The sequence below is a fragment of the Eutrigla gurnardus genome (assembly GCF_963514095.1).
Source record: "Eutrigla gurnardus genome assembly, chromosome: 14".
Taxonomy (NCBI): domain Eukaryota; kingdom Metazoa; phylum Chordata; class Actinopteri; order Perciformes; family Triglidae; genus Eutrigla; species Eutrigla gurnardus.
Genome location: NC_139937.1, coordinates 22952819 through 22977641, shown reverse-complemented (window position 1 = coordinate 22977641; position 24823 = coordinate 22952819). Strand labels below are relative to the sequence as shown.

The 24823-nt window shown below is 44.0% G+C and overlaps 3 protein-coding genes and 1 long non-coding RNA gene across 5 annotated transcripts in view; 2 read left to right on the top strand and 2 right to left on the bottom strand.

Moving 5' to 3' along the window:
- rpz6 (rapunzel 6) overlaps positions 1 to 24823 on the bottom strand; it is a 196341-nt gene that overhangs the window by 4014 nt on the left and 167504 nt on the right. The gene's annotated exons all lie outside the window — the stretch shown is intronic.
- Positions 34 to 8275, top strand: LOC311023941. Its single transcript, XR_014598259.1, has 4 exons — positions 34 to 404; positions 6636 to 6762; positions 7205 to 7248; positions 8038 to 8275. It is a non-coding gene; the product is annotated as an uncharacterized lncRNA (long non-coding RNA).
- Positions 2160 to 8561, bottom strand: rpz (rapunzel). 2 transcript variants are annotated; one of them, XM_084026059.1, is made up of 3 exons: positions 8449 to 8561; positions 5675 to 5763; positions 2160 to 4526 (listed from the first exon to the last, which is right to left on the bottom strand). In XM_084026059.1, the coding sequence occupies exon 3, from the start codon at positions 4483 to 4485 to the stop codon at positions 3802 to 3804; it is 684 nt and encodes a 227-aa protein (XP_083882185.1). In that variant the 5' UTR covers positions 4486 to 4526; positions 5675 to 5763; positions 8449 to 8561; the 3' UTR covers positions 2160 to 3801. The 2 variants fall into 2 exon arrangements, with proteins under 2 accessions (XP_083882185.1, XP_083882186.1); XM_084026060.1 differs by lacking the exons at positions 5675 to 5763; positions 8449 to 8561 and adding an exon at positions 5576 to 5590.
- bola1 (bolA family member 1) lies at positions 11735 to 14133 on the top strand. Its single transcript, XM_084026064.1, has 2 exons — positions 11735 to 11778; positions 13261 to 14133. The coding sequence occupies exon 2, from the start codon at positions 13284 to 13286 to the stop codon at positions 13734 to 13736; it is 453 nt and encodes a 150-aa protein (XP_083882190.1). The 5' UTR covers positions 11735 to 11778; positions 13261 to 13283; the 3' UTR covers positions 13737 to 14133.

Sequence of the window (24823 nt, the reverse complement as noted above, 5' to 3'; positions counted from 1 at the left end):
AACTGCGCACTCAATATCTGCAAAGGAGAGAGAGACAGAGAGAGAGAGAGAGAGAGAGAGAGAGAGAGAGAGAGAGAGAGAGAGAGAGAGAGAGAGAGAGAGAGAGAGACAGAGAGAGACAGAGAGACAGAGAGAGAGAGGGAGGAGAGAGAGGGAGAGAGAGATAGAGGTGAAGTATGTGCTCGGTTCCATTTTCTTCTCCCTGTCACCCTGAAAGGATCCACTCTCTTAACAAAAGGAGCTGAATTTATTTTTTTCTCTTTTTGCTTCGTTCATAATTCCAAATATATATCTCGACAGATTTTTCTGCGCACGAGACGTCTCCTCTTGCGCATTTGGCGCAAATGTCTCATCATCCCCACGATGCGCCTCCGCTGTGGCTGAAAAAAGGATCCAAACTTAAGGTAAGCTATATTATTTTGTCATTTTTTCTGATGCGTTCAATCTTATTTTTTGTAATTAATTTAACCACAACAGCATCTAAAATCATAAATGCCTGTGCTGCACGCGCACACAGTCGTGGGCGTGAAATTAAAGCGCTATTGTGGATTCGTAAGAAGATCGAAATTCTGTTTAATCGTATTAATAGAGATATTTATTCGTTTATTTGGAACTACAGATGTGCGCCACCTCGCTCCACTCACAGATAAATCAGCTTAAAAAATGATTTTAAATACACAGAAAATTAATTTAGTTTTTATGAAATCACTCACTACTTGCTCATCCAATTAATTCTCATGTGCGCGCACTCGACGCGCCCTTTGAGCGCCCGAGCTGAACCTCTGATCATGACGCAAATCGTTTCTCTACGTCATGCGTGAAGCCTTCAGATCTCAGATCTGCTGCTTGGATTTCTACACGTTTATTTTCTTCAGGTGGATTCTCCGAGACGCACGAGCTCCATCACATGATGGAGGACGTGCGTCGGAGGCTCCGGGGCGCTCATCGTTCAGGCTGCACGATGAAGGGGGGGGGGGGGGGGGAGGGGGGGCAGTCAAACCTGTTCAGCTGGAAAACCACTGAGCTGCTCAAGGTGCTTTCATTCATCAGCGGAGGGAAACTAGTCCGTCATGCTCAGGTCGTAGCAGAAGGAAGTTTGTTGGAGACGCGGATGTGGTGCTTCGGTCCTGTGAGGCCTAAACACATGAAACATTAAACAGGTGTAATGTTGAAGCAAGTGAAGTAATCGCGCCCTCTTGCGTACAAATCAGTGAATTGCACCGTTTTTAAAAACCGCTTCTGACTCCCTCGTGCTCATCTGAGGTCATACTCTAAATTACACACATTTAGTAGCAATAACGATTTCCCAAAAATACCAAGTAGGCAAATAAAAATATTTAAATATGAGATCCAGAAAAAAACAAGATGTCATGGGGTTTATTTTATTTACTAAGCGTCTGCTAAATGCCCTAAATGTAAATGTAAATTGTATTCTTTATGTATCATAATAATAAAAAAATATTGTTTTTAGGCAGGCAGAAACTAAATGTAATACCTTATAAACCTTGAGTGTCTAATGTGTGTCTGGTAGTTCAAGATGCTTCTAACACAAATATTTAGCTGTAAATTTAATTACATTTGCTTTGATATAATTAAACAAATTATCCAATAAATCAAACAGACATTGAGAGTGAATGAAAATAATTTTAAAACAGCAAATTACCCCAAAAGCAAAACATTTGCCATGAAACAACACAAATAGTTTTATTAATTTCACTTTTTTTATTTAACATTGGAGCCCGTTCAGCTGTAGAGTGATTAATTAATCAATTAATTAATTAATTAAATATTTTTAAAATGTTACTTTTATCCGTGCTTATTAGTGAAACTTAAGCCAGTTTTCTACAGAACAGTAATAAAACATGTATTAATACATATTCCAATAAAAAAAGTATTTTCTGCACATGCTTGTAGTGTATTTTGGGTACTTTATTTGTACTTTCAGAAGATTAATAATAATAATAGTATTAATTAGTTATAAACCTAAATACTCTATATGGCCCATATGCAATAATCAACATCATCCTCCGGTCTTTTTAGGAAAGTTTCCTCAACATTTTGGAGCTGGAGTTTCCTTCAGGTCGCTCACAGTCGGCGTTCCCGTTCATCCGTCGGTGTTTGAACATCTTAAATATAAATAACTGAGGCCTTCACATCCGTATTATTCATTTGTGTTTATTTATAGTGGTTCATATACAACCAGGCATCATAGATTCATAACAAAAAAAGGCAACATATTCACATATACAGCGTTTATAAAGCCTTTCGTATCATATTCCTCCACATCGACAGCTTTTCACTAAATTCCTGTCGTAACGATGATGTCACAGAAGCAGAAATGAGTTTACGGCAGAGTTACGTGTTAAAAGGATGAGAATAGACGTGCGTGTGAAATATGAGAAATATATATAGAGCCTGACGGATCAGAGAGCCGTTAATGACACTCAGATTTAAAACTGTCTCTGCTCTGAACCCCCTTTGCTAAGACAAACAGAACACACATTTAAAAAAATATTCTAACCATCAGGTTGAAATCTGCGTATTAAAAACATAATGACTTACACAATAATATACTTAAATGACAAAACCCTTTAAAAGCAAAACAACATTTAGGCACTGTTGGTCAGATGAGAAGGTGTAAAAACAAAAAGAAGTGTTATAATGCAGGCCGTACACCAAAGAAGCCCGTTCATAATTCCATCTATATATTACAAACCATACATATAATAGAAAAATAAGAGTGGCGAGCGTGGAAGTATTCATCCAGTGACAAATCCCTCAGTTGTGTCTAAAAAAATAAAACAATTACAGGAAGTTAAAATGGATTCACATGTAGCCATTTGTTTAATTTGACCTCATAAATGGCAAAAAAATGATATTTAATGATATTTAGTATTGCAACAAATCAGACCTTACGTGTGGCGGCAGCAGTTTTTTGCAAATGTTTGCCAAAATATAAAAAATGTCTTCAGAAATGATTGTAAAATTAAATTTCACGTCTGACATCAGCAAGTGTGCACAATGAACACCGTGCATGAGAAACAATAAATGTGGTGCATGTTCAGTTAATTTGCACATCGTCGTATGATAACGAGTTTATGGTTTTATGTCTTCATTCGTATCAGTGGAAACTTTGGTTTGATTGTTCTTCGTTTTGGTTTCTTTAAAAGAAAGATTATAGTTATAACTCCTTCTGTTGGTCGTTATATCAAAGGCTTAAGATGGATCAAATTATAAGGAAGTAATACGAGGCCCTCTAGTGGAGATATGAGAGCGTGTTTCCTGTTCCTTCTTAAATCCTATAACGTCTCATCTTGAGGGGTTTTATTGAGGGTAGTTGCCGACAACCAGCTTATTTAACTAAAAAAAAACTAAAATAAATGGCAAATATTGTCCACAAAGTGCAAAATGGGCAGAATGCATTGTAGGAACATTTATGTTAAAGCCTGATTTATAGGAGGGAGTGATGATCTAAATCACGGAGGTCCAATCTCAGGGCCGGTGTGGGTCCAGGTTCTTGTTTTAGCACTCAGACACCTGATTCAACTAAATCTGGATCAGGTGAGGTAGTGCTGGTCCTCATTGGATAGGATTGGACCTCCGTGCCCGATATGAAGCCTTCAGACTAGATTTGTGATTAATTATCACGATCACACGGCTGATTTGTATCTGTGTCAACTGGAAACTGGGTTGTGGGAAGAATGAGATATTGGGATTTTTACAAAGTGCTTATGAGGAGAGAGGAAGCAGTTACATGTGGACATTTGAGTCCTGACGAGGATGAAGAGCTCTTCTTCTTCTTCATTTGCACATGGAGAGCGCCTCCTGCATCCTGTCTTGCACCTTCTCCATCTTCTCGGCCCACTCCTCGCCCAGACCCTCCTCGTCGTCCCCGATGACGGCGGCGTACCCCATGAGGGCGATGAGGCCGATGCAGAACAGGTAGGTGAGGCGCGTGCAGAGGCGCTCCATGGTGCGGCGGTCGCCCTGCGAGTGCTTCAGGTACACCTCCAGGATGGGCCGGCTGAAGAGCTTGGGCGTGCCCACCACGCCGTCGTACAGCGTGTGCAGGTTCTGGTCCCCCAAGTCGTTGGCGTAGCTCTCCTCGAAGTCCTCCTTCTTGCGCTTGCGGTGCTCCGGGCGCGCCTCCACCATCTCCATGAACTTCCGGAACTGGTTCTTCAGGTTCTCCTCCACGCGGCAGTACTGGCCGTCCAGCGTCTCCTTCTTGATCTGCACCAGCGTGTTGCGGTTCATCTTCGAGAGCTCGTCCAGCCCCCGGTTCACCGAGCTGAACTCGCGCTTCAGGGTGCGGATGTCCTCGTCGTCGACGTGGTGCAGCACCACGCGGATCAGGGAGCCCGCCACGCCGAAGATGGGGTTGACCACGGCCGCCGCCGAGGAGATGGTGGCCACGCACTGGAGCACTTTGACCAGGCCCTGCTTCAGCTTGGCGCAGTCCTCGGCGACCTCCTCGTCCATCATGGTGTCCAGATGTGGAGGTCTCTGTGTCCAGATGTGGAGCTCTGAAAGATCGGAAGCAGAAGTTCTCATTAGCATTGTGTGAAGGTGCAGCTTACAGGATATACAGCAAAGACTGTATACGAGTGGATGTTGTCATGGTGACGTCACCCGTTGGTTTGTGGACTACCACTTTTAAAGCCTCGAGTTCTTTGGACAGCAGAGCAGCAACCTTACTGGATCTGGATCCATGTGGATTCTGGTGTGAAGCTGCTAACAAATTTAGCTTCATAATTCAAGGCCAACTTTACAGCTAAGGGTTAAAGTCATCTTAGTAGCTAACTAGCATTGGTAGCGTGGTAGCGACCTGTCAATCAGCAGGTAAGCCCCGCCCCCTAAAGCATCCCCTGCTTTCTGGTCTGGTGGACTCTAAATGGACCATAATGTACTAAATGAACATCATGCTGGATTGAAGAAGACTTGAAACTAGAGATTGAGACCATAAACTCATGTTTACAATGTTTACTGAGATAATACATCAAGAGAGAAGTAGGACCATTTTCTCATAGACTTCTATACAACCAGAGAGGAGTCGCCCCCTGGTGGCCAGCAGAGAGAATGCAGCTTTAACCACTTTAGAATTGGGTTTACTCTTCAGACATGGAGGTTGCTGCCTGACTTGGGCAATTCAGGCTCTTAAGGTGGGCTGGCCTTTAAGGTGGACCAGCTATAACCCCCTAAATTGGACAAACATTTCGTATTATATTCCATTTGAGGTTGTTAAAATGCAGATTACAGTTTGGACTCTGGAGATTTTAATGGGCTATTTTTTTTTACTTTTCATGATTTTGACAATATAATGAATGATTATGAGAGATATATGAGTCTAAGTGTACAGCTCTTTTGACAGCTGTGAAGAAGAAAGAAGAACTGTTCATTGTTCTGGTCTAAAGGCTCAGCTTGACCAGCAAGTTTCACAGCTATAAAATCAGTTGACTCCACTTTCTCAGCTGCTCAATAAATCGGCTTAAAGTGAAGACAATCTAATGGAAACATTAACTTTGCGCCGACACTCTTTAGAGGATCTTGGTCTCGATGGCAGCTCGTCACTAACCGATTATCTCACTTCCTCTCGGCCTCTAATGTTCTCGGACGGCCGCAAGGAATCAGCGCTTCACGGAACAAAATGATGAAATAAGTTGGAGCCTCTTACATCGAGAAGGAACGTCGCCCTGGAGTCGTTGGTCAGAAGAGAAAAAAGGGGGGTGGAGGGGGGGAGAGACTCCGATCCGGATCAGGTTCCTGAAACGAAAAGATGGGAGATTCTCAAACAACAACATGGTGCTGATTTTTTGATTCATTCGGTCTCTTTGAACCAGGAAGTGAACACTTCTTTGTGTCCCTTTTCTTTTAGCAGTGAAGGAGTTAACAGCCTCTCTGCTTCTTCAGCACTCGGAGCCTTTTCAGCACCGGCTGCTCTCTGTGTGTTTCTATGGACCCGGCTGATAGCTCCTCAGCAGCGGTGGCAGCCGAGCTAACACAGCTAGCAGGCAGCTAACGGGTGTGACGGAGAGAGCTGCAGGACAGCGAGGAGAAAATGTGCTACGCCGGCTGTAAGACTTGTTCATTACGTAACAAGAGCTGCTACAACAACTGATGTCAAACCAGTTTAGAGGCAGAGATTAGATGTTGAAAGTGTTCACAGAGGGTTCCTACACCTTTTCTAAAGTCAAACTCAAGCACTTTTCAAGCATTTTCATGCTTTTCCAGCACCTTCCAGCTGTGGTAAACTCCATATTTGTATCAATCCAATGGTCAGTATTCAGTCTACTTATGATGTCACTTGTTCGTCACATTAAATGAGATGTTATTGTCCTCTAAACAACCAACATGATGTTTGGAGACAGCTTTTTACAGAAGGACCACAAATGAAAGGAAAACTCATTTTTCATGCAGAAATGTCAGAAAATGCTGTTTTCAGTCCCTCAAATATGGAGATCTTCTATTTTTCTCATCACATACATTTAAAGCACTTTATTCCAAATCTAAGCACTTGTCAAACCTTGAAAACACCACACTAAAATTCAAGTGTTTTCAAGGATTTCCAGCACCCGTACGAACCCTGGACATGGGTGCTTGTTAAAACAGAGTGTCTGTATCTGCTCCACCTCCAGTACGTCACTGATGTCTCGGCATCGGTGCCACGGTGCTGCCGACACGCCGCTCTGAGGTCACGACACGGTCACCGGTGTTGTGCTGATACCGGAGACCCACACAGCTGATGACCACGCCACTGTGCAGGTTCAAACAGCTGCAAATGTGTTTGTTTCTGTTTTGTTTTTTAAATAATGAAGTAAGTACCCGTGTCCACCAGAGGGGGGCAGTAATATAACTTAAAACTCCCATTATATCCATGTGATTTCAGCACCATCACTGTGGACTAACAGCAGCGACTCTGAGCAGGATTTAACCCTTTAACTTCAGATGAACTGAGTTTAAAAGCACAAATGCAACAAAAACATGAGCAAATGTTGAATTTTATTTAAATGCAGGTGAAATGAGATTAAATCTATCTGAGATTTATATATATATATAAATAAATAGCAGAAATCCATCTGCTTGGCCCGTAAATGCTCCTTTTTTCCAATTCTGAGTGCCGATAAAAATAGTTAGCTTCTACTAAATGATCGACAGATGAAATGCACGTGTTAATATTTCTATTATCGTGTTCTATTTTTCACAGATGATTTTCTACAACCGAACAGCAAACTGCAAGAGGAGATGCAGGTAATTAAAGGGTTAATTTCAGCTGCTTATACACAAATTACCTCCCTGCCATCATAACATTTTAACGATTATGTTATTTAGAAATACTAGATAATCTGAGCTGATTATTTAACCACAAACTGGATGATTTCTTGTGTAGAGCTGACGAACTTCCTGTAGCTGCTGTTTCATATGCAACAGGCGATTAACCCTTTGTGCAAATTAAGTTTTCTTCAAATTAATTCACCTTTCAAACGCACGTCTTAAAGAATGAGCTTCTTTCAATTTGTGACATTTTAAAAAAAGCATTAAAAGAGATCTGAAGAGAATTTGAGGATTGATTTTTAATCATATTGGTTTTAAATATGAATTAAAGTTAATTAAGGGTGAATTAAAATAATCATACAGCTGTGTGTGAGGTTAACCAATCACTGCTCTTTTAAAGAAAGCACTCCCATATAGCAGTGAGAGAGTCTGGGGCCTAAAAGCTCATCACTGTGTTTCTAAACAGAAACTAAGAAAATATTATAATATATATATAATATAATATATATTAGACTTTCTATTGGTTGTCAACAGAAGCAGCTCTCGTCTGTCTCACCAGGAAGTGAGTCAGTCTGCTTTCACCTGTTTTCCCTGCAGAGTAGCCATTTTGAATGTTTAGCTACGACAGCAGCCATGCTAAAGGCTGAGCCACATTTACACCTTTTATTCCGCTATAAGTGCCTCTGAAAGCCCGTTTCCATGACTTATTTGAAGGTTTTTCCTCTCATCCTCCGTGTTTCATGACAGTTTGCTCTCTTTCAACAGATCTCAGCCTGAGTGAGAGTTTTCTGAGGAAGTTTACACCCTTGAGGCTACAGTCCAAACTTCCACTTTTCTACTAATGAAAGCACACAATAATAATAATGAAGTATCTTCGGGAGTTCTTCTTGTCTGTGTGAGTATTAAACACCCAAAGCACCTTCCCCCCTCCTCCCAGCAGCCCAGGCCCCAGACAGCTGCCTCCCAGCCCAGCTATGGCTCCCTCTAGCCGTGCCTCCATATTTCCTTGTTAGTGCACGCACCATAATGGCCTGGCCCTCCCTTTCTCAATCACAATCCACCCAAAAATATACCTGAAACTTCCCTTTCTTTGGACAAATGTGGAGAAACAGCCTCCATCTGCCTCCCAGCCAACATTGGGCTCCATTGGTCCCAGCAGAAGAGAGGATTTCTTACCTTTTGAGAGAGTGGCTGTGGCTACACCTCCCTCTCCAAAGTCCCAAGCTCGACAGCCTCCTTCTTCTTCCCAGCAATCCCTGCAAAAAAGGACACTTCCATGTATGTTGAATATGTAGGGGTGATCACATTGGACTAAACTAATTCTAAAGAGCCCAGAGAGCCCCCAAAAACACAGAAATGGCCCTAATGGCTCCAAATAGCAATAAGCTCCAAATTGCCATTTTAAAAAAACATGCCAATGGCAATGAATAGTAAAACCCACTCCTCAAATACACCATGTCCCACCCCTATGATTCAAACTTATTCTGGCCCATCCAGTTGCCGTACAGTTGAAACTGAAGAGCAATTGTCAGTAAGTGCGCAGCTGAGCGCCGGGGCGCGTTCAGCTGCGCTCTGTGCGTTTGCCAAGGCCCGGAGCATCTTTGAGAGGTTATAAATAGTCCGTTGGTGACATTTGTGAGTGAAAGAGACCCTTATCTGCTGGACTGGACCAAAAAAACTGGAAGGAAAATATTTGCATGCGCGTAGAATCCAACCAGGCAAAAAGAGCGCTGCGGATCCGAATGAACGTCTCCAAAAGTGCACAGGTGCATCCAAAGGCACAGAGGGCCAGAAGGGGGAAAAAACACAAGTTTACCCATTTTAAAAGGTAATTATAATAATAATTCCGTTAAAATTGTACAATTTGTACTCAAAAATCAAAAGCTGTACTCGTGAAATGTCGAATTTCAAGTAATTTTAGAAGCTAGAAGAGCGCGCCATGATGGCGCAGATGAAGCAAACACGTATTTAAATATATGAGTTGCTACGCACCTATTCAGTGCGCCAAAGCAGCAAATGTCTGCTTTATCCACAATAGAATGCGCAGTAATTTAGCTTTGGGGCACAAAAAAAAAAAAAAAAGCCTGCAGATAAATCCAACGGGTTCTTGTGACGGTTGAAGCTGTTTTGCGTAAAATAAACCCCTACGCAAATTCTGTTGCTTCCTGTTCCTCTCCAAGGCTGCGTGACGCCTTTGATGTTTACACTGTACATCACAACAGCAGCACAGCCATAATATGGAGGGTGTCTGCCTCTCTGCGTGTTCAGACCCGATCCTCCTTCAGCGGGTTAAAAGACCCCGGATCCCCCCCTCTCCGAGACGCCAAGCCTCGGGGCTCGAGAGAAGCCCCTGTCCTCCCTGCAGGATGTAGTGAGAAATAAAAGATACAATTTAAATCAGCGTGTCCGTTAGAAACACTAAAGACTCGGTGGCACGTCACGTGTCGCCATATTTAGTCCTAACGCGCAGCCGGATGCGCGCACCTGCCGTCATTGTTCATGTGCTGCATGCAGCTGCTCCAACTCCAGCGGATCGCGTGTCATGTGTCGGTCCTATATAATACTGGAAAACACACACTTGTGCAAGATCAGCTGTGCGGTCAAAATGCGTAATAATTAGGCTGCGGGGTGACGAACAGCTTCTGTTGCAACACGGTGTTTTAGCTGGAGGGGGTTGAGTTAATGATGGCTTCAGGCAGCGAGAATAAACAGCACAAGAAGTGTGAGATCAACTCCCAAGAGTCCCTGTTATCATGTCACCTGTACCTGTGCTTTACATTACATTATTGCAGACCCACAGTGTTTATTTGGATTAAACACTTTATTGTAACGTGACACCAAACAAGCCTGATATTGTCTGATTTCATGTGATTAAAAAAAATAAAATAATAATGGAACAAAATGGGAATCTTGTTTTGCTTTTTCATGATCGTATCATATGTTAGATTATTTGATTACAATAGAATGACAATACATTTGTATTTAATTGTTCTTCTTTTTTATTATTCAACATGTTCCAAATAATGAACAAACACATTTAAAACATTTTTTCCTGCTATACCTGGAAGATGCCCTCTGGATGCTCTCTTCAGTTCATAGTAAGGGTGGCTGAAAGCAGAGGCAAAAAGGGTTTTCGTGGTTGACTCTGCCATCAGTGTGTGAATGTGTGCGTGGATGGGTGAATGTCAGTCATTACTGTAAAGCACTTTGGATAAAAGCTATATAAATGAGGACCATTTACCATTTTTCTCTGATTGCTCCAGTTTTCCCACTTTTTAAATTTCAAATGGACAAAATTGTTATTAAAAAAAACAAAACAAGAAGAACTGCTGCCGTTCGTGTCACCATCAGAGCAAGAACACTGTGTTTCCCTCAGCTTCTGGCTAAAAACAAAACGAGACCTGGGTGGTTAGGACAAAGTGCTTTTACCTCCTTGGGTCGCCCAAGCTGCTAGTGGTCTCATCAGGTCTGGTCTGGGACCGGCACACTTTGATTTCAGACACGTGATCTCCATTTACTATGGAACTTCTGTAATGTTTAATGTTAAGATAGAGATATATTCCCATCATTTAAATCCAAATGCCTGTTGCTTTGCCCATTGTAAAAATATACATATATCTACTGTGATTGACAACAGACTGGACTGGATATCTAACACAGAGGCTGTGTACAAGAAGGGGATGAGCAGACTTTATTTCCTGAGGAAGCTGAGATCCATCAACGTGTGCAGCAAGATGTTGGAGATCTTCTACCAGTCTGTTGTTTCCAGCGCCATTGTCTTTGCTGCTGTGTGTTGGGGCAGCAGCATCAGAGCCAGCGACACCAACAGACTTGATAAAATCATCAAGAAGGCTGGCTCTGTACTTGGTCTCAGGCTGGAGTCTCTTGAGTCGGTGGTGGAGAGGAGAACGCTGAATAAACTGTTATCCATCATAGACAATGATCAGCACCCTCTCCATCACACAGTGGTCAAACAGCGGAGCACCATCTCCCACAGGCTGCTCCAGGAAATGTTTCCTGCCACATCACACTGTACAATAACAGCTAAAACTCTGTTCATAATAATACAGTCTTCAAGCCCCTTAGCCTATTATCTATCTATCTATCTATCTATCTATCTATCTATCTATCTATCTATCTATCTATCTATCTATCTATCTATCTATCTATCTATCTATCTATCTATCTATCTACCTATCTATAAGTGTTAAAAAGACAAACTATAGGGATGGATATTGTTTAGTTGTAAATGTATTTTTAATACTTAAATATGTAAAAATGTAACATTTATAAACAGAAATGTGCATTTTATCAGTTACTTTCATTCATTCTTCGCCCATTCTACTAATTCCAATATCACACGCTGGGTTAGAGTAGAGTCCTATGCGGCTACAGGACTACAAAGCGTTTAAAAAACTACACAACCCAGCGCGCGTGTGCTAGTACTTCCGGTTGAGTGGTGCGGAAGGGTTACCGGGACGCAAGCAACTGACTTTTCCTTGCTAGGTGAGTAGTTCACAAAACGTCCTCTACACGTTAGTTTCATGACATCAGCTGTATTAATAATGTTATTTATTGGTTATACTAAATGTTCTGGGTAGAGTCGCGGTGACGTTGTGTCCATTTTCGTCATATTTAGGTGATGTTTACGACAAAAGCTAACGGCTAATGCTAGCAAAACAAGCAGTGAATTAGCTTAAGTTTAGCTCCCTGGCTATCATTAAAACTGGCACATAATCCTTTTTATTACAAGTCGCTTCACCAACTTAAAAGTCACCGTCGCGTGTTACGTCACCTATACTGTTGTTGATTTGAGATTTAAAAATAATAATAATAAAAAAGCTTAACGTTAGCTAACGTCAACTCGTAACTTCCTCGCGTCATATTGTTATGATTTTGCGAAACTTCAGACGCTTTTACATCGTAACGTTTCCCTACAACTCTGTCATGAATCCTTCTTTTCTTCTTTTTATAGTTTAATGTTCGGTTTCCGGCGGCATTGTCTTAGTTATACGTCTGTTATCGAGGTCTTAGTTGAAGTTAGTGTTAGCTGTGTTTCCACCAAACCGAGTAATACATCTTTAAAAATGTTAAGGCACCATGACAATAACATGTCAGCACTTAGATGAAGCTCAATAATTCATAGTGTTGTTGACAGAGAGCTGTGTTTTTAAACCAGGCAGCAACCTCCGGTTCTGGGAAGTGACGTGCCGTAAACTTGCATTCTCTCTGCTGGCCATCAGGGGGCGACTCTTGCTTGCAAGAAGGTGCATTGAAGTCTACAGGAAAATTACCCGACTTCTCTCTTGATTTATTACATCATTCATTTAGTAAATTAAATGCAAGATTCAAAGGGGTTATTGTCATATGCACAGTAAAGAAACATGTTTCCTTGTACAATGAAATTATTTGTTTGTTAATTTAACATCCAAGTATGGAAAAGCAAAGTAATTTAAAAGGCAGCATGTTAGACATGAATTAAACAACAATAAAACAGTACAATTACGCATCTGCAAGCTGTAGTTTAGAGTCAAACAGTTAGTTTTAATACTTAGCTTTAACCTTCAACCTTAAATTATGAAGCTGACTTTGTGAGCAGCTTCACACCTGAATCCAGATGGATCCAGATCCAGTAAGTCAGATTCACCCGTCGCACCTGTGCAGTCCAAATATGGTCACTTCCATTCGCTGGCTGCAAACATTTCCTGATAGTGACAACCAAAATCAAAGATAGTGACGGCCGAAATGCCAAAATCGAGGCTTCAAAACTGTAGTGAAACCAACTTGGGATGTCGACATGACTACGTCCACATGCAGTCTGCAGTTTTAACACTGATGTCATAAAGCATCTCTGACTGCTGAGGTGATCCTCTTCTCATCCTCAGGTGTGAGGCGTTAATGAAATAAAGGTCATTTGTACAGCAGGTGACTTGCGTGTCACACCTCAGTGCATATAATTAAATAGCATATACCATCTGGCTTTCATAGGCGGTCTCCTGCCACAACCTCTGATGCTTCCTACTGTCCTCCGCTGTCTTCGGCCCACCTCGACCAGTCTTGCCCTAAGCCGCCCTCTGGTTCACTTCAGACCTCACATGGATCCAGACCAGAGCCGGCCCGTTGAGAGGTCGATCCGAACCAAACTGACCGACAAACTCAAGCCGGACCACTTGGAGGTCCACAACGAGAGCCACATGCACGCCGTGCCCCCCGGCTCTGAATCCCATTTCCGCGTCCTGGTGATCAGCTCCCAGTTTGAGGGTCTGCCGTTGATACAGCGCCACCGTCTGGTCAACGAGGCTTTGAAGGAGGAGTTGAGCAGCTGCGTTCATGCACTGGCTATCCAGGCAAAGACTCCCGAGCAGTGGGGGAGCAACCCCTCCCTGGCTAAGAGTCCGCCTTGCATGGGGGGCTCCCGGGGTGATCACACGATGGAAGAAAAACTGAAGGCCGGGCGGGAGTGAAGGGTGGTGGACTGTTGGACTGAACCGTGAAGAAGGCAGGCGACTGCTGGAGGTGACGTATAAAGATCAGTGCCATTAATTCAATGGCGGTCAGGATTCTGTTGCAGATTAAAAACTTGGAAGGATTGCCTTCTATGGTTATTCTAACATAATAAAACATGAATTGTAACGTTAAATCAGCTGTGTGTTTTCCAGGTGCATATTGTGCAATCAAACAACTCTTATAAAACCTGTTTACAGGTGAACGCAACATTGTTGAAGGAAGACAATACAGAGGAAACACTGTAATTCCATAAGGAAATGGAAAATGTATTGCCTGAACATTAATAGCTTGATTAATAATTATGTCTGTTTCTGCAAGGCAATGAAAATAAATGTTATTGTTAAAAAACAAATAAATAAATATATATATATTTATATAGATATGGCGTTACATATGGGCATGTGTGTATTTTTGTTAGACGTAAAAACATTTGAACCTTTCCTAAACCGCTTCTTCAAGATTCAACACGTGTTATTGTGACATTTGTATAATTATAGGATTATAGAATTATAAACTAATGGTGCTGTGAATGCAAATTTTTTTTTTTAGCTTTCAATGCATTTAATTGCTTAAAAACATAAGTGAGATCAAGTCACCTGACCTGTTGGCCAAATGTGTTGAATCTAATTTTCACAGACATCCTTCTGTTAGGCCCAATTCATAATTTAACATCATTATGACAGTATATAATAGTTAAAATGTCAAATTATGCTTATATACACCAAACTGACCAAAGTTATGTAGTGCTACAAGTTGTACAAAAACCTCTGTGTGTTTTCAATTTTCTTGACAAATGTTGACAAATAGTGAATAATGTAGTATATTTTCAGTACCGGTGGCTCACCACACGAGGGCAGTATGTGCACAATAATAGGACAAAGTGAAGTGGGAGGGTTGGCTGATGAATGCAAGATGTCTTCATTATTCACCTAGAAGTCAAATATTCCAGTTCTCCTCATGATTGTGGATTTAGTCTGACTGAACGCACAATCCAGTGAGTCTGAGGAACCGAGTATGTTTTACAAACTTATTATCTAAACCCATTATCAAATGGGACATTCAGATAAAAGAGTAAAAAAAAGTCTCTGTAGGCAAATTGACAAACATTCTATTTTATAAATGCTTGTTAAAAACATTTTTAATTTATAGTAATTATGTCAGCTTTTCAGTGATTGGTTGAGCAAACCAGAGGACAAAAGTACAAAATGTTCGTCCGAATGACGCACTCTTTTACTGCTGTGTGGGTGGGCGGCCGTCTATTTCTGTCTCGGGGTTGTTTGTGTCACCGTGAAGGTCCTCTTGTCCTACCCTCGACCCCGATGACGGCCAAATATCACTCCTCCACCGTCAGAGTGATGGGACAACAAACATACGTCAAAAACCGTCTGCGGGAGTCTTAACAAACAACGATCCTTTTACCCCAATTATCATTCATCAGCGGGATGAATCCTCCGGGTCATTTAAAAACAACAAAATACAAAAATCCAGATTTGACAAGAACGACACGGCTCTCCACTAGAGCTTTTTTTTTAAATGCTTTGCTGCAAAAGCTATTCAAAGTTATTGTGAGCTCATAAAGAGCAGGCCTTCGGTGGAATGCGGTGTGACCTCCAAGGTAACGCATGCCGTCTTCCACAATCATCCTCCGCCTGGAATTGACAGCCTGTCAGGGCTCACAAAAGGGCCCCGGTTGAGGAGGGTGAACAACTGGTGTCACTGGTTTGGAAAAAGGAAAACAGTAACACAACCACTTTATGACCCCCGCTCGCCCATTAGAGCCGGGCCTAAGGGGGGCAACGGAGCGAGGTCGGGGCGGTGGGAGAAAGCAATAAGCCGGGGCCGCACCGCCCCGGGATCCACAGACTGTCTCTGCCGGTGAGATTTACGTGTCACTGTTCCAGGTGCTGTTATGATGGAGAGGGGGAAAGACGTCAAGTCGTCAAGGGTGATGAGGTGGAGTGCAGGGACTTGTCTTGTACCGAAAAAAAGGTTGGTTTTACATGTGTGAGTAGTACATCACCTTCTCTCCCCCGCGGCAGATCTACAGCTAAATAACAGGGTCTGTCAGGTCAGCTTCTCTGTGACTTGTTTGGGCCAGAGGTGGAATTGCAAGTTCTCTAATTGACTTTCTTTTTCATGCACTTTCTAGTGGATTCTAGTCCAGAGATCTTCAACAGGGGGTCTGCAGAGTTACCTTTTTAAATTACAAATGGACAAAATTGTAATAAAAGTCACACAAGAACTCAGTGTTTCCCTCAGCTTCAACAAAACGAGACATGGGTGGTTAGGCCTAAGTGCTTTTACCTCCTTGGGTCGCCCAAAGCTGCTGGTGGTCTCATCAGGTCTGCTCTGGGACCGGCAGAACACAGTGGCAGAGATCTTCAACAGGGGGTCCGAGACCCCTAGGGGGGTCTGCAGAGGTACTGCAGGGGGTCCCCAAATTTATTTTTATTCCAAAAATTGAAATATGCCCCAAAGTTTGTTTAAATAATTTGAGAAATTGTGATGTAGTAGTACCAAAATAGAATTAAAATATGAATCAACAATTATTTTTTTGGCACGCTTTATTATTGGCTGGTTTAATAAGCAACACAGTTTTATATGATATGTAATGTGGGTCCCTCCACCGGGTCTCTGGAGGCCTTGGGGGTCCTGAGAACGTTGAAGACCTCTGTTCTAAGATAATCTACTCGACTACCTTTGGGAAGAAAAAAACAGCACTTTGAGAGTTTGTAATGGAAGCCTAGTCAGGAGGAGAGGCCGCTTTAGTTTCACTATTTTTGAAATCCTCCCTCGGAGTGATAATCAGGGGGATTTAAAGTGAACCGTACCGTCTTCCTGCTTCTCTACGTGAGCAGAAATCCTCCACTTCAGTAATGCTTATGTCAAGCAGCAGTACTTCTACGTGATTATATAATCCTCGTCCTCTTTCCGCCCTTTGTTACGGCTCGCTGGTCCAGGGGATGTTGTTCTGTGTCAGTCTATTTAGAAATGTGTGATATATTTCTAATTAAATCCAGTTAAAAAACAGAATTTAAGTTTATACACACACAAAGGCTGAAACAGTATTGTTTTACATAATGGGAAGGCATGTTTATAATGCTTTTAAATGTTTTTGGCTAATCGGTGGTGGAGGAAGTACTCTGGTTATTAAGTAAAAATACCAACACAACAATGTGGAAATACTTCATAACAAGCATTCAAAGTCCTGCTTACAATAAAATACCATCAGCAGAAAAGGACCTAAAGTGCTGACTCAGTTAATTATATATTATTATATATTACAAACTGGTGCATCAAAGTGGAATCAGCATGTCACTCTTACTCATATACAGTTATGTCCGGCGGTTCCAGACCGAGGGGTCAACGGCCTCAAACCTATAGACGTGTTTTGACTTGTATTAAATATTGAATTCAAATGGAACTCATACAGTAGACGTCTGTCCAGCCTCGTCCGCCATGCCCATGCCTGCAGTGTGATGGATCTGTCTCAGGTCCCCGGGGGTCTGGCCCTTGTGGCCTGCAGGGTGCAGCAGGTCAGTGGGAACCCACCTTGGCAGCGCTGCTCCTGCGTCAGAGCCCCCGGGACAGATGGTGCCAGGCTGGGCTGAGACTCCGGCCGGGCCAGGGTTCCCGCGATGGAACAGCCGCTGATTTACGCTAGCGGCTCCGGACCTCGGGCATGGGTGCAGAGGGAGGGGAGGTGGGGGTGCAGAGGAGGGGGTGCTCCTTCTGCGCAGCTGACCCCTGCTGGTCGCAGGGTCATCCATCGGGAGGGGAGAGGCAGGAGGAGGAGGGGGTGATGGTGGGGGTGAGTACGACAAATGGGTGTCTGAGAAAAGGGTGGTTTGGGCGTCCCGGGGGAGCGGCTTGGTCCTCCGGCTGCCTGGTCAGCTGCAGGATCTGTGTAGCATGTGTGTGGAGAGGGGCAGCCTGTTAAACACGTCGGATTCAAACCCCCACTACTATATGTTGTCTTTAATGCTGAAGCCGATGGCCACTGGCCTGTCATCAAAGAGCGTTTCCTCCCTCCGAATATTGAAACGTTGCATCCGTTGAAGGAAAGCGGCTCTAAATCACCCGTCCTAATTAGAGTTTATTAATCAAAGAATGGCTGTTAAACGCTCCCACGCTGGTCCGGTGATTAATCTTTAGCTGGTTTCGTGTTGTAAAAAAAAACAGAGTTGAATTTAAGGTGTTGGTAATAGGCTATTAAGGCCTTTTAATTGGGAAGCCCCCCCCTCTCAACTACACCCCCCCCCAACTCTCTCTCACACCAGACCCGCCAACTAATGAAATCAGTGAATAGCCAGCTCCAAAGGGAAGGACAAAAGCAGAGATAGGGAGAAGACAATATCCTTTTGTGGGAGAATTAGTTACACTCAGTAGTCTAAGTATTCAAAGCGCACAGCAAAAAGGAAAAAAAGGGTGGTGGTGGTGGTGGAGGGGGGGGGGGGGTGTAGAGAGGGATTAAGAGAAAAGTCCACACAGGTGGGTTTCTAGGAGGGAGGAGGGGTCACATGACAGGACGTTACCTCGTTTGATAAACAACAGCCGGGGCCCACAGGAAGGAGGAAGGGAGTTATTTTATAGGCGGACTTAACTGCTTCACCACATCAGGTATTCATTATGGTAAATCTCCCAGGTGTACATGTGAGTGGAAGTCCGACATCTTAGGGGGTTCATGCTCAATAATGTGGACTCGGAGATATTCGCGGTGCGCGGGAAAAAAGGCTGGGAAACCCGGGAGGAGGACCGCACAAACCGATCCCAGATCAGTGCTATTTTTTTTTTAGTGATGTCATTTTAAGTTTGATTTATTGATTTAATTTTGTTGGAGCAGCAAAATAAAGGCATGTTGTGATAAGATATTAATCAGTGGAGGCATTAAACGCATCTTTCCCTGTATAATTTTTAATTATTAATTCATTTTATGGAAAAGTTGTGTCCAAATTCAGCTACGAGATCTGAATTTGAAGCACGATAGATAACACAACTATCCAATCAACACTATCATTTCAAAATGTATATTATCATAACGACAATTTAAGTTTATTACACTTGGACTGAGGGTCAAAAGGTTAATTGACGATAGGAATTCATAAACGACTTTTGCCGTCCCGGGAGGCTGAGAACTTCAAAAGTAGGTAGATCTGAAAATCACTGTCGAGAGGCGTTTAAGTGTCTTCAAAATGTGTCGGTAACGCGGCAGCTGGTTGTAATTCCTCACTTAACCTTTCAGGCGTCTAATGAAGTCAAACAAGTGGTCGGCTTCTGCAGGAAAAAAAAAAAGAGGAGGAACATCGCCTCTTTCATGCTTCAATCCAACGACAAGAATTAAAAAAAAAAGGTGTCAATTTTATGGTATTTGTTTTTCAGATAACAACATTATTTACAACTAGAATGCACACATGACCCCCCCCCTCACAGATATCTGGTGACCCTTTGTCTCCCCCACAAAGGAAAGGTTTGTGACGGATCAGCTGACGGCAAAGATGAAAAGTGAATTGTCAAAGAAAGTAACATCTTTATCTCCACTGACGTGTAACAGACTCTCACATTTTTTTTTTGTTGTATGGGTTAATGTGTCCCCCCCCCCCCCCCCCCCCCCCCCTCCCTGTGATCACATGATCACAGCAGGAAAAGTCATGAGAGTTCCTCCTTGTGGGTGTTAAAAGCATAAAAGCACAGAGGCTGGTTTGGCTGGTTTTCGGGCCAGAGTGCACAGGCCAAGGCCTTAGCCCTGAGCACTGCATGCTCAGATGCTGACACGCATGCTGCACCCCCCTCCCTCCCTCCCTCCCCCACCTCCCCCCTCCCTCCCCTCCAGGGCACTAACCAGAGGAGTGTGTGCATGTCAAGACAGATGGGTCACAGATAAGACGCCCTGCTGTACCCTCTCTCAACCTTTTTGCTCAACCTCTGTGATCTTCCCACTCCTGCTCCTCGCTAGCTTTGAACCTGTGCTTCATCCCACCTCCTCCCCCCCCCCCCCCCCCCACTCCCTGTCAATCATGCAATTTTCTGTTAGCTATGACCCACTTTTTTTCTTCTTTGCCTACTTACCCCCTCCTTCTCGCCTTAAGCGCCTTTCTCCTCGTAAACTACATTTGACCTCTTATCAACTTGTGGTTTTAAACAGTGCTCTCTCTCTCTCTCTCTCTCTCTCTCTCTCTCTCTCTCTCTCTCCCCCCCCCCCCCCCCCCCCCGTGTAATGATTGCCCCATATCTTCCCTCGACCTCTCCACGATTCCCATTTGCTCACGGCTGAACCCTGACACATGACTTTCTCCGCCTCCCTCTTTAGCGCCGCGTCTCAACCAGGATTACGTTCACTTAACCTCCCCCCTCCTCCCCCCTCCTCCCCCCTCCCCTCCTCCTCCATATGATCATGTTTATATCTCACACACAGCCTGAAGCCATTATCATATCACCCGTATTATGTTATGGCTTCTCCCCTCGGGTATTCCTCCGCGCTGGTGTTTTTACCCCGAAAAGGTTGTAAGTTATTCAAACAGCAGTGTTTAGAATATTTAGTGGTATTTGAATGACAGCCAGCGTACATAAGGAACATGAAGCGTCTGACATTCACACAGCGACTTTTATAGTCGCCACACACTCTCCGGCCACGCTAATAAAACATGTTTATCATCATAAAAACCAAAAAGGGAGAGAGTTAACAGAGATTGAGCACATTTATGGCTGAGCTTGAAATATCATAAAAAAAAAAAAGAAGAATTGATTAGCAGCAGCTTTCCTCACTTTGCACCTGCTGAACCCCGAGTTTTAGACGACAGACGTAAATGTTTATGTCGGTTATCGTTTCTCAGTTCGTTAAGAGGTGATGGCGACTCGGAGCGATGGAGTCTCGACATATTTTAACAACTCATCGGACGGATTGTCATGAAATCTGATGCGGACATTCGTTGGTTCCCAGAGAATGAAATCCTGGTTCACTTGGTGATCCCCGACTTTCCCTCCATCTCAACATTTTATTGTTTTTTTTTTAGGTGAACACCTGTTGGACGGATTGACATGAAATCTGATACAAACGTTCACGTTGAGCACAGAATTGTAATAAGTTTAGGTTTATGAGCAGAAACCTGCAAAAATAATGACATCCCTGCCAGCTTTTAACTGCACTTTGTGTTCAATGCTAATGACGGTAGCATGCTAACAAGTTGAACAACCTCCGGATCTGAAACGTGACTTTATTTTATCTCAGTGAACATTGTAAACATGAGTTTATGGTCTCAATCTCTAGTTTCAAGTCTTCTTCAATCCAGCATGATGTTCATTTAGTACATTATGGTCCATTTAGAGTCCAGCAGACCAGAAAGCAGGGGATGCTTTAGGGGGCGGGGCTTACCTGCTGATTGACAGGTCGCTACCACCAATGCTAGTTAGCTACTAAGATGACTCACTTAGCTTAAAAGTTGAATTATAGAAGAAACTTTGTTAGCAGCTTCACACCAGATCCAGTAAGGTTGCTGCTTGGTGATCCACCCGTCGCTCCTCCACAGTCCAAATATGGCCACTTCCTTTCACTGGCTGCAAAAACGTGGCTGTAGACTTCAGTTGAAAAGTCTTGTTTCACTTTCTATCCAAATGTTTGCATCCCATCTGCCTCTGAAAGGATGATATGAATCCATAAACAATATTGTTGAAGCCTCAGTTTGGGTCAGGAGGGTCGGCTGTACTACGTGGGGGTGGCGGAGGGGGGGGGGGTTAACCTTCCAGATGTACCGGCCAACTCAAAGGGAGCTGCGAAGGCTCCACTCGGACTTCCACAAAACGTGATCTATTGTTCATGTGTCAGCGGCGCCGTGATATATTCTGTCCTCCACTCGTGAAAAAAAAAACATACCCCGGCGATTATACAAGCGGGGGGCAACAAACGGCAGCCCGGTGACTGTGGACACCAGGCAGCTTGACCCCGGGGTCTCGCACTCCTTTGTCTCCGCTGACCTCTGTTTCTTTTACCCCCCTCTGAACCTAAAACCTCTGCCCCCTCCTCCCCCCGCCTCCCTTCTCCCACACACTCTTCACACACATACAAATAAAGGAATGGGCCCCTCTTCAGTTTATTTTATTAGCACTTTGAAACCCGGACCTTTTACAGCGGAGTGGTGGGGGAAAAAAATAATAGGAAGGGGCTTTAATTAGGAGAGTTATTAGGGCTCAAATAAAACAACGGGGTCAGGGGGAAGCGCTGGGTCAATAGGGAGTGTGTGGGCTTTGATATGAGGACTTTGTCATCTTTGGGTTTTCGACCCTCGTAGCCTCAGAATGGGTCGAGGGCTTCGGGGTGACGCTAAAGAGCTCGGAGGGGCGTCTTGCTTTGTCGTGAGTGAAGGAGTGAGTTTTGCTTGTTGTTAACTACTGGTTGCTCTCTGGTCGAAGCCGTGTGCAGCTCCAGGTGTGTGTGTGTGTGTGTGTGTGTGTCTCTGTTTAATCCCAGGTGTGCCGTCTCACTTCCTGTGTGATCAGCTCATGGAAGCCCCGGCAATTTTCCTCGACTCAACTTCCGAACGGTGCGGTTCCCTTCTGTCCTCCTCCCCCCTCCCCTTCTCCCTCTCCTCCCGTGAAGCCGCTCCCTTTGCCTCTCTCTCTGTTTACCAAACACGCCGATGCCCCCCCCCCCCTTGCTCCCCTGCACATGCACGTCTTTGTTTGCGTTCATCTGAGTAGAAAATGGTTCCCAACTACCGGCGGGGCTGCAGTGTGAGACAGGAGGCCTTAAGTGGTGTTGGCCCGGGGGGGCTCTGGATGCCACTGAGTGCTGCAGATGCTCCTTCCACCTCCACCTCCTCCTCCCGAGGAGTAGACGGGCAACGCTGGGCGAGGAGGACGACGGGAATCCCCCAGAGCTCGCCACAAAGGAGCCTTAAACTGCACGATTGCACTTTTTGTTGACTCGCTGTTACAGACTACATGTCGATTATCGTTATTATATTATAATATAATAATGGACATCTCTACGTGATTACGCCCTTTGTGCCAGGAAGTCATCGTCCGCACGAGAGATCCCAAGAGATTTGGATTAAAAAAACACACAAACGTACAAAAAAAGGATTGGGGGAAATGCATTTCCCATAATTCAGTGTGCGGTCAAAAACAATGTTTGGCACAAAGGGATTTATCTTTATCTCTGAACTTGTACACGAGGCCACCGCTACAGATCCACGCAGATGGAGAAACCACCAGACAGATGTGTGAGACAGATGTGTGTGTGAGAGAGAGAGGGAGACGGAGAGAGAGAGCGTGCTGCTGGGTAAGATGTAGGTATTATAAGTGGCTTGCTCCTGGATGACCAAGTAGGTCAAGAGAATCAAGGCGGGAGTGAAGGGGCTCACAAAGCTGTGAGGGGAAGGTCAAGCGTGAAATCCCCCCCCCCCCTCCCCGTTACCACTGTGACCCCCCAGGGAGGAGCTTTGGACAAGCAGTGAGGCGTGTGTGTTGTAGCACAGTGGAGTAAAGACATAATATGTGGCATGTAGCTAAAGTGGATGAAACTCCACCAACCAACAAGTATCAGGTCAAACCTGTCGGATCCACACCTGAATACCTGCACCGGGGGGGCGTTGACTCCACGTGGCTCTCAACATGGCTTTAGCTGGTGGCTAGCAGCTATCGATGCTAACAGCGGCTCGGACTACAACACACACAGCAGGATTGCACCTCTCTGCTCACGTAGACGGATGCATTATTGATGTCCTGGTGTTCTTGTTTTTTATGCATTATTAAATATATATTGTATCGACTATTTAGGGGTAAATTCTAGACAAATAGCTTTTTTTCCTGAGCGACGCAAACGGCAGCCTTCAGAAAGAGCTTGACCTCGGGGCTCGGTGACAAATACGTCAAATACGATCGGGAACGGTTCAGTGAACTCTCCGACACCCCGAGGAAAGTTTCCAGCAGTGTCCGAGACCGTTGGAAGTGCGTCTCGTCGGCAGCTGGTTTCGAACGTCCGATGTTTACTGAGGAGAAAACGAAGCGACCGCATGTCGAGGAAAGAAACACGTTCATGTGCAGCAGGTACATCTAATGGAGCCGAGACGCTCCAGGTAGACGGAGGAGTGCTCTGAAAGGCAGGAAGCCAGCTTTGTACTGCTGTGTGTGTGTGTGTGTGTGTGTGTGTGTGTGTGTGTGTGTGTGTGTGTGTGTGTGTGTGTGTGTGTGTGTGTGTGTGTGTGTGTGTGTGTGTGTGTGTGTGTGTGTGTGTGTGTGTGTGTGAGAGAGAGAGAGAGAGTGTTTCACCTTTTCTATGTTGCCATTTACACCTGCTTCCCTTTGTAATAAGCCATTCGTTATAAAGGTTTTGCAGTGTAAAGTGTTGCCATTATTAATGTTAATTAAGCATTTATTAATTAACAATCAAACCTTTGCGTTGTCTATTTACCCAGCAGATTAAGTCTTTGGGAAGTAAAACAGTTGGGTTTCTCTCTCTTTAAAGGTGCCTTTATGAATGTTTAATACATCATTTCCTTATGCTTTATAAATTATAAGCCATCAATGAGAATATCTTTTGGGTTGCCAGGTTGTGATTGAACTGTCTCCCACTGGAATAGACCTCCTTAATGTATTAACAAGTTTTTGAGCCTTTATTAAAGGATACAACATGTATAACTAAATAAAGTTCACTCAAAGGAATAAAACCATGACTTACTTATAAAACAGAAAGAAAACGTTTGATTTGTCTGAAAGTGTTTCCTGCCGGTTCTCCTGCAGCCGGCCGCCTCCTCGCCGTCGCAGCCCGTCGCCTCGGCGTCACCGCGTCACGCCGGCTGCTCGTTCTCGCCCTCGCTCCACCTCAGCGCCCGGCAGCGACGCCGACACTCCCCCCGCCAATCACCCCGCCAATCACCCGCCTCCCCCGTTGAAAGGTAGCAACTGGTTTCTTTTCTCCAAACACTTAAAGTGTCGGGTTCATTTGAGCTCTGCTGCCAATAAGACACATTCTTGATGAACTGGTTGAAGCCGTCAGTTTACATTTGGTTTAAGGCCTATTTTAGAAGTATTTTAACATAAATGTGTTATA

Coding starts and splice junctions, on each gene's coding strand:
- bola1 (XM_084026064.1), top strand. CDS start 13,284: ATGCTTCCTACTGTCCTCCGCTGTCTTCGGCCCACCTCGACCAGTCTT.
- rpz (XM_084026059.1), bottom strand. CDS start 4,485: ATGATGGACGAGGAGGTCGCCGAGGACTGCGCCAAGCTGAAGCAGGGC.